Genomic DNA, 8,951 nt, shown 5'->3' with positions numbered 1-8,951 from the left:
TGTATGCATGTACGCCACTACAAAAAATGCAGGACCAATTATTAAGTGTTGCACTGACTGCAATAAAAGTTAGACTTTGATCCCATCAGCGCTTCAAGAGCTGATAGGAGTGATCTTTATTTATCGGATTGGAACTCAGGCCTTTTCCACCCGTGGGGGAGGGGAAAGGTGATTGTAACCACTGGGCTACCGCGAAGGCGTACGAATAGCAACCGAATGAGGGTGCGTTGACGCGATTACGTTAGAAGCAGGTAGAAATTTCCTTCAAAAAGGCGGATTTCGTTTTGAATCGGTGATATTAGTGAAGTTTAACTGCCAGTGAATTACTTATACAGATTCTTAGTATGCAAATATACCACATGAAGAAGTTCATTATTTTTAGTTGGATAAATTTAAGATGTAGTACGACTGGAATTATCAGCGGAAACGTTTACTACAAATTGTCACGTGCTTCACACACCAGAGGGAAGATTTCATCACGATTTTTTTCAGTTACGAGTGCAAGTCTTTCTCAATCATCACGTTCTACAATATTAAATATTAACGACAAAATGCCGCTAAAATTTGCTGCAAATATCTCTACGATGTTCATGGAATATGACAATTTTGCAGATCGATTCCAAGCAGCGAAAGACTGTGGATTTAAAGCAGTTGAATTCCAGTTTCCATACGATTACTCAGAAGATGTACTACATGCTGCTCAAGAAAAGGCAGGAGTCGAAACTGTCCTTCTAAATTCTTTTCCAGGTAAAGAAAAAGTGGTGTGGAAGAGAACATTGTAATAGAATGCTGAGGAATAATTTACTCCTTCCGGCACACCTCATACGCACACATACACATGAGGCGTCTATGATGGCTGGCCATGAGGGTTCCCTTTCCCTGGACCGGACATAGTGTAGGGACTCAGTCAGTATCATGGGGGGGTGGGAAGGCATGCCCTTTAAGTTTTTCCCTTCGTTGCCCCCCTCTCCTCACACACACCATTTTAATTGAAACGCCAATGAGCAAACCCGAATTTATCGAGCCGCAGAGAAGCAGTTGTTTGTGGCCACAAGATCGCGGTGGTCCCCTAAACAATCAATTCTGTTGCTCCAAAGGCCTCTTATTTTTAGTGCGTCTAAAAATATGGGTGCCTGGGCTCCAAAGTACCAAAATCTGACATTGCCTACGAGTATCCTATTCATATCTCCCATCACATATTGTATGTAGTAAAATCGAATATATCTGCAAATAGCATTATTTTATTTTTACGAGCGTGTATATTATTCTTGTATCATTGTTTTTAATTTTTCCAAGATGTACAAATAGAATCAGTGGTTTTCTCCTGTTTTATTATCTGAATTTGATTATCGATGATCTAAGAATTGTTAGTTTAGTACTAGTTTTTAATTCGCACATAATTACGAAATTTGTACAAAATCTGGAATTTTGCCGGTGAATGTGATGGTTGGGTTGATCAATGCAATGGTTTTATTAAATTATGATATTTTCTTACCTGTAAAATTATTTCCCATGGCATTGTTTTATTTACGTGATTTTTCATGACAGTGTAATTTATTATTTTTTTTTTGCAGGCCTGAAATTGAAATTTGTGAAAAATACTTAACATAAATAAACTTTAACATTCATTCAATATTTATTATTGATATTTCAGAATTTCTTGATTTTAATATATGTATAATATGGTGGGGCGGGGTTATAAAAGATATTTATTTGCATAAATTTCAAAGTTCATAAACCAAGTAAATACCATCATTCATGTTTGTTAGACTGGATCATTACTTTTTAATGGTGCCATGTAATGAATTGTTTTGCAAAGTTTATGAGCCATTGCTCATGAAGCTTGTAGAAAAAGAACATGAGGAAATTAGTGTTTTTTTTAAAGCAAATTTGCAGCATTAAATTTAAAGCATTAATGAATTCATATGTGAGTGAAACAGTTTCATTATCAAATATGTTAATAAAAGACATTTATATGGAACAATGACATTTATATTTTTTTGGCGATTCCATTCAAAAATATAAATATTATTGTTCCATTCAAAAGAAAATAAAGCAATGAGTTAGTGTTATTTTTCTGCTTGAATTTCTGAAAATAAATTAATTACTTGAAATGACAGTAGCCTTTTCTTAAAATTATGGACTTGCTTGGGTTGAATTGATTTGTTACTCTCAAGAAGGAACCAGGTTAAAATCCATTTGATTTTAGGGGAGTTAGAGACCTTTTATGGTAGGTGTGAGTCACCTGGTCTTTTTTATCTTGCAAACAAATTGGCCTTGGCAGGAAGTTTACAAACATGATATGTCATTGTCCTAGGAACCTAGTTGTTTTGACACTAAAGCACATGGTCCCAACCCTAAAATTGGCTGCTTCCAATTTAAGAAGTTGGAAGCTAAATTAGCTGCTTCTGATTTAAGAAGTTGGAAGCTAAATTGGCTGCTTATAACCAGATATATTTTTGTAGTATACTTTAACAAATTTTGTCATACAGGAAAAAATTACTACAAATAAGGTAACTATTGAAAACTCCATTTTGTGTCATACATTATTTTGATTGTTTTAACAGGGAAAACATTGGACGAAAATTATTTTCTACTGCAATATAGCAGGTGATGTGGTGGGGGAGGGGGGCCAAGAGAGAGAGGAAGTAATTAACCTCAAAAGATATTATTGCAATTGTATATTATACCCCAGGGGCTCACATCTGGCTTGGCACACCCAGGGTCCTGAGCTGGATATCATCATTCTTCTCTTTGATGGCGATTCTCTTCTGATTCTTGTTCTCTCTCTCAGGGTAATTCAGAAATTTTTTTTTTAGCTGGTGCAGCATAAGCCTCAGGCTTCCTTACACCATATGCTAATAATAATAATAATAATAATATTTTTCAGCCCTTTGAAGTAATTTGTTTTTTAAGAAGATAGGGCCTGTATGATCTAATAAAATTGTTAACACGATAAAGCTTCGAAAACTGTTACTTTAAATTTGAAACTGAAAAAAAAAACATCTCTTTATATTCATGACTAAACTCATGATGACCTCAGCCTTGTTAATAATAATAATAATTTTTGTTGTTAAAAGTTACTTGTTGATAATTTTTAAGTTTATCTAATGATAGTGCTTACTGATTACTTTACATACATTATTTATTATTATAATTAATTGCACTTTTATTGGTTACCAATCAGCTTATTACACTGAACAACAATAAAAAAAATTTAGAAATGTGCTGGACTTAAATGTATTTTTAACATTGATTTCAAATGTGCAGTCCACCTTTTTTCCTCTTGCTCTCACTTTGCAAGATATTTCATATTTTAGTTTTCACATACTTAGTTTTTGGTCTATCTGTTCTTCACAATAGTTGGACTGCAGATTTAGAAGTTTTAGAGTTGCAAGTAATGCAGTGATCAGTCTGGCAGTTTATAGATTATTCTGCCACTGTATGATAGATGGATATATAATGCAAACTTCCCAGACAGGTTGATCAGTTAGAGTTAAGTTAAAGTGTGTGAGTTAATGTTATTTGTTACATATTAATGAAATTGTGCTCTGTTTTATAGTTTTTGGTGTCAGTTGCAATTGAAAATGAAAAAACATGAAAATTAAAATGTCACACAGTATATCAGATAACTTTTGGTATGTGTGTAGTGGTTATACAGTTAAATTTCACAAGCAGTGTAATGTCCCTATTAAAGAAAGTGCATGAACTTTACTTTGGCTGCAAATTGGGTGTCAGTACAAGAAGTAGACTCATATATGCTACATTGATTGTGCTTTGCATCTCAGAGGAGGTATTAAAAAATAAAACTGCAAAGTATCACTGCCATTCTTTGTCCCCCATGGTGTGTGTGCAGGGAGCCAGCCTACCAGTCATGTCAATGTCTTCCTTTTTGCATGACTCAAAATAAGGACTGAAAGAGAAAGACAGAAAAAAATTGAGTATCAGAATATCCCATCAGCCATTAGACCAGTTAGTCATAGTGAAAAAGTCAAAGGGCTGTTCAATAAAGAATGATCATAATTTTTTTCATAACATACTTTTATTAAATATACATTTGTTAGGCCTTTTCAAAGTAGTCCCCATTTGATAAAATGCACTTACTCGAACATTTCTGCCATCCTTCAAAAACATGATGGAAGCCATTGTTTGACATACATTTGAGAATCACCTTTGATGTCTTTACAAATCCTTCTGATGACTGGAAATGTTTTTGTCACAGTGCCTTCTTTAACTTTGGAAAAAAAATAAATTGCAGGTTGCAAGGTCAGGTGAGGAAGGCAGGTAGGGTAGATGAGGAATACGTTTGACATTAATGCTAAGTACTTGATGACAGTATGAGCAATCTTGCATTGTTGTGATGCAGCATTCACCCACCTGTGGGCAGTTGTGGTCATTTGTGATAAATGTGATCCCACAAAGTGTGTAGTACAGTTCCATAGTAAGGTTCCATAACAGTGTGACGTGGCACAACATGCTGGTAAACTATTCCTTGACAGTAAAAAAAACGAGATGACCATAACGTTTTCTGCAGAAGCCACAATTTGCTTTTTTCTGTGTTGGCAGTGATGTAGACTTCCAAACAGAGCTTTGTTGCTTACTCTCTGAATTGAAACGATGAAGCCATGTCTTACCTGCCATTATCACTCTATGCAGATCTTCACCATCTTCAGTAACCATCCATGCAAACTTCTGTTGCTCAGGTGTTGGGTAGTCATGGAACCCAGCGTGTACAAATACGTGTCATATACCAAGTGTGCTTCCTACTGATATTCTTAACATCGCTGCCAGTTACCTTACTGTTATACAATGATCTCTTATGATTACTGGAACAATATTTATGGTTTCTGTGGTTACAACAGTGGTTGGAGCTCCAGGACTGCTGATATTTGTGATTGAATCACATCCATCTTTAAACATTAAAAATCACCTGTGCACTGTGCTATATGGAAGCATCGGTTCTAAAGCAGCACTTTAGCTGATGTTTTCTTGAGATGGAAACAAAACTTGAGAGCAGCATACTGTTCCGTGCATGTCATGTCCAGTGCTATGTAGGTGAAACTGAACAGGCATAAATTTGACTGACTGCCCTGTGCATGAGTGACTGTACAGTGGCTTTGTGATGCAGCTTGGTTTGTTCTTAAATTCTGCAGCTCAGCTAGAAATAGCAAGCAGTACAGTTCCACATGAAAAATTGTGAACAGTCCCTGTACCTTTCCTCCAAAAAACTGGTCATTAGAGCAGGAAAACACAGATGACCCAATGGAAACAGTTTTTACAATCTCTGAACCAGAATATGAGCATCTAGATCAAAGCAAGCTCCATCTTGTAACCCAAAGTGAATTAAATGACATGCATCACTTAAATATATATAAGGAAAGACGCTTGTAGAATAGACGTGCGGAAATTTGCCTTTAGCCAATGGGTAGTTGATTGCTGGAACAAACTTCCATCTGTCGTTGTGGAAATTGATAACTTAAATAAATTCAGAGAAGAACTGAACAAACATTTAGAGCAAATGGATATGTGAAATGGGATTTTTTTTTTTGGTTGATGCTGTATAAGCTTGCCTTTCTTGCGTCATATGCCTCTGTTAATGCTAATGTGGCTGCAGCTTAATACCCAGTAAACTAACATGAGTTCACAGCTCGTGAAGTTGGTGTCTTTTACTTACTATTTTTAGAATTGAATGAAATGAATGCTGTTTGCCTTTGTGATGTCCATCATTGAAATTGGTGAGGGGAACAAAGGGTTGCTCTTACCAAGAAAGGCTTAAGTTCTGCAAATTGCAGGTCTGGAGACTAGGCACCTACAAGGTGATCTCATTGAAGTGTATAAGGCCTTGAATGGTTTGAGCAAGCTTAGTGCTGATGGGATTTTTCCTCTTGCTCAGATTACGCACCTGAGGGGACGTAAATTCAAATTGAGGAAAGAGTTGTAGAATAGATGTGTGGAAATTTTCCTTTAGCCAGCGGGTGGTTGATTACTGGAAGAAACTTCCATCTGTCATTGTGGAAGTTGATTGCTTAAATAAATTCAAGGAAGAACTGGGCAAACTTTTGGAGTGAATGGATGGATGAAATGGGAGGCTTTTTTTTGGCTAATGCTGTATAAGCTTTCTTTCTTTCTTGCACATATGCCTCTACTAAGGCTAATGCTAAAGGGAGAAGCAGAGCTTTTGAAATCTAGGATGAAGAAATGAAATTTGCTGCAAAAAGTTCCTTATCACAACAGAAATTAATATCAGTACTGTATAATGTATTATTTCCACTTAAATAGCTCATTCTGTACAGGGTATCCCAAAAGTCACTGTATTTTGGTGAAACAGTGATTTTCAGATAAATTTCATTATGACAAGTATGTTTATTCATTTTTACATAAAACATAAGTATCTGTAATGTTTAGAGATGTTATTATAATTTTTATTGGCGCCTCCATAGCCAGGTGAGCGGGAGCAGCAGTGCGTAGCACACGCTTCTTGATTAGACCAGGGTTCGAGCCTGTGACCACCAAATACGGAGGATGCGAAAAGGTCAGGGAATGACTACCACATATCTCCGGAGCAATATGGCCTTAGTTGCTAATACTCCTAAAAACCAAATAACAAACAACAAACAAACAATTTTTATTAATTTTTTAATGTTTTCTTTTCAGACCCATAATTCATGATGAATGTTCAAGAGCGAATTTTTGTTGTAACATTCCGCATCAAAGGAATGAAGTTTTGTGAAATTAGGGAAAGATTTTCAAGTAGATTTCATAGTCCTACAGACAATGCATATTGTCTGTAGATATCATCTTTTAAGGGCACAAAAGGTGATATAGTTGTACACGTTGGCACTAATGATATTAAGAGTAGGAGACCGGCGGAATTACTTAGCAAGTACAGGTCACTGTTGAAAAAAAGCCGTGAATTAGGGTTGAACTTGAAAGTGTCTGCAATTCTGCCCAGACACGATAGGAGGGAGTATATGATGAGAGCCTTGTCTATCAATTCGGCCCTGGAGGGATTGTGCAAGGCTCAAGGGGTAGAATTTTTTTCAGCCTGGACTGTACTTGTTAACAGGAGAGATTGCTTCTACAGGGATGGGATACACTTAAATAGAAAGGGTGCAAGAATTTTTGCTGATGCTGTCGAGGCAGTGTTAGGTGGGTCGGAAAACTGCTAGTTGGGGGGGATACAAGGACTAATAGATTAACAGTAGCCACTGGCAGAGGTGGAAGTGATTCTTGCACTGCTTCTATTCAAATGAGCAGAAGTCTGAAAAACAAGATGCAGGATATTTCAGAGACTGCTGGTAGTCATTGCGTTACAAGTAAACACATGGGTTGTGTTAGGGTAGCTAAGAATAGAAACAGGTGCATGTATACCTGCGTGTACACCAATGCTAGGAGTTTGGTAAATAAATTTGATGAATTTGAGGTATTGCTCAAAACATCAAAGGCAGATATTGTTGGGATATCAGAGACGTGGTGTCACACAGATATAAGTAATGCGGAACTGGAATTTGGGGAATACAATGTATATAGAAAGGATAGACAGGACAGGAGGGGAGGAGGGGTTATGCTATTAATTAAGAAACACATAAAGTCAAAGGAAGTGAAGCCAGTTGACATCGATGGACAGGGCAGTGTCGAGTCAGTTTGGTGTGACATAAGCATAGGGAAATCAAAATTGAGAGTAGGAGTGTGCTATAGGCCTAATGACTCTGATGAGTATAATAATATATTGTACAGGGAAATAGAGTGGGCCAGTAAATCAGAGAGTCTTATAATGGGGGATTTTAATTTCCCAGATATTGACTGGAATTTGTGGGTTGGTCACTCGCACACTAGCAAGGCTTTTGTGGATTTATTGGATGATTGTTTTCTACATCAGCATGTTCGTGAGGCAACAAGAGGGAGCAATACTCTTGATCTGATTATCAGTAGTGATTCTTCATGCATTAAGAACCTGCAGATAAATGAACCACTAGGTGGCAGTGATCACAGTGTGTTGAAGTGGGATTTACTCAAGGAGGTAACTACCATCAGAGGTAAAGGGAAGGGTTTTTGTTTTCGTAAAGGCGACTATGATAGTCTGAGACAGTATTTAAATTCTATACAGTGGGACCAACTGATGATGTTACCAACAGCAAACTCAAAATGGGAAGCATTCAAGGAACTAATCTTGGTGGCTACCAGGCTTTACATACCAACTAAGAAATATTGTTCAAGGTTTAGGCCTAAATGGTTGTCAGATGGACTAATGAGACATGTGGCAGAGAAGAAAAATGCATGGGATACATACAAATTAATGGGTGACATGGAAGCCTATGATAGATATAAGTTGGTCTGTAACCAAGTCACAAAGAAGATTAGGCAGGCAAAGGCAGACTACGAAAAATCCTTGGCAAAGGATGCAAAGAAAACAGAAAGGAGTTCTTTACATACTTGAACTCGAGAAGGAAAGGGATGAATCAGATTGGTCCACTGGATATTGATGGTTCAACAGTTGAGGATCCTGCTCAGGTGGCTAACAATCTAAACGAGTATTTTGCATCTACATTCACGCATGAGGAGTTATTCAGGAAGGAGAATGATGTAGGTAAAGTAAACATTGCCAGTGAGCTGGATGATTTTGTAATAACTGAGAGGAAAGTGGAGGAGAGATTGTTGAGGATAAACATAAAAAAGGCACCTGGGGTGGATGGGATCTATCCAGTTATATTAAAGGAGGCAGCAAAGGAAGTATGCAAACCCCTAGCCATAATTATGAGAGCTTCTTTGGACTCAGGGGAGGTACCCATAGACTGGAGATGTGCAAATGTAACCCCAATTCACAAAGGAGGATCAAAGGCTGACACAAGTAATTATAGACCTGTTAGTTTAACTTCTGTTCCAGGTAAATTAATGGAGGCACTGGTTAAAGCACTGCAGGATCATCTAGACAAGAATTCAGTTATAGCTCA

General features: G+C 37.1%; 1 protein-coding gene across 2 annotated transcripts in view; it reads left to right on the top strand.

Annotated features, from left to right (window-relative positions):
• The first annotated feature begins 551 nt into the window (after positions 1-551).
• Positions 552-8,951, top strand: part of Gip (hydroxypyruvate isomerase-like protein Gip) — a 48,844-nt gene continuing 40,444 nt past the window's right edge. For both annotated transcript variants that reach the window (XM_090373703.1, XM_090373702.1), the window contains exon 1: positions 552-747. In XM_090373703.1, the coding sequence (XP_090229829.1) occupies positions 552-747 (196 nt within the window). The remainder of the gene's footprint in view (positions 748-8,951) is intronic.

This window comes from Mastigoproctus giganteus, chromosome 5, assembly GCF_048544385.1.
Source record: "Mastigoproctus giganteus isolate SK-2022 chromosome 5, ASM4854438v1, whole genome shotgun sequence".
Taxonomy (NCBI): Eukaryota; Metazoa; Arthropoda; class Arachnida; order Uropygi; family Thelyphonidae; genus Mastigoproctus; species Mastigoproctus giganteus.
The sequence above is the reverse complement of the archived record's forward strand: the minus strand, read 5'-3'. Positions and strand labels throughout refer to the sequence as shown.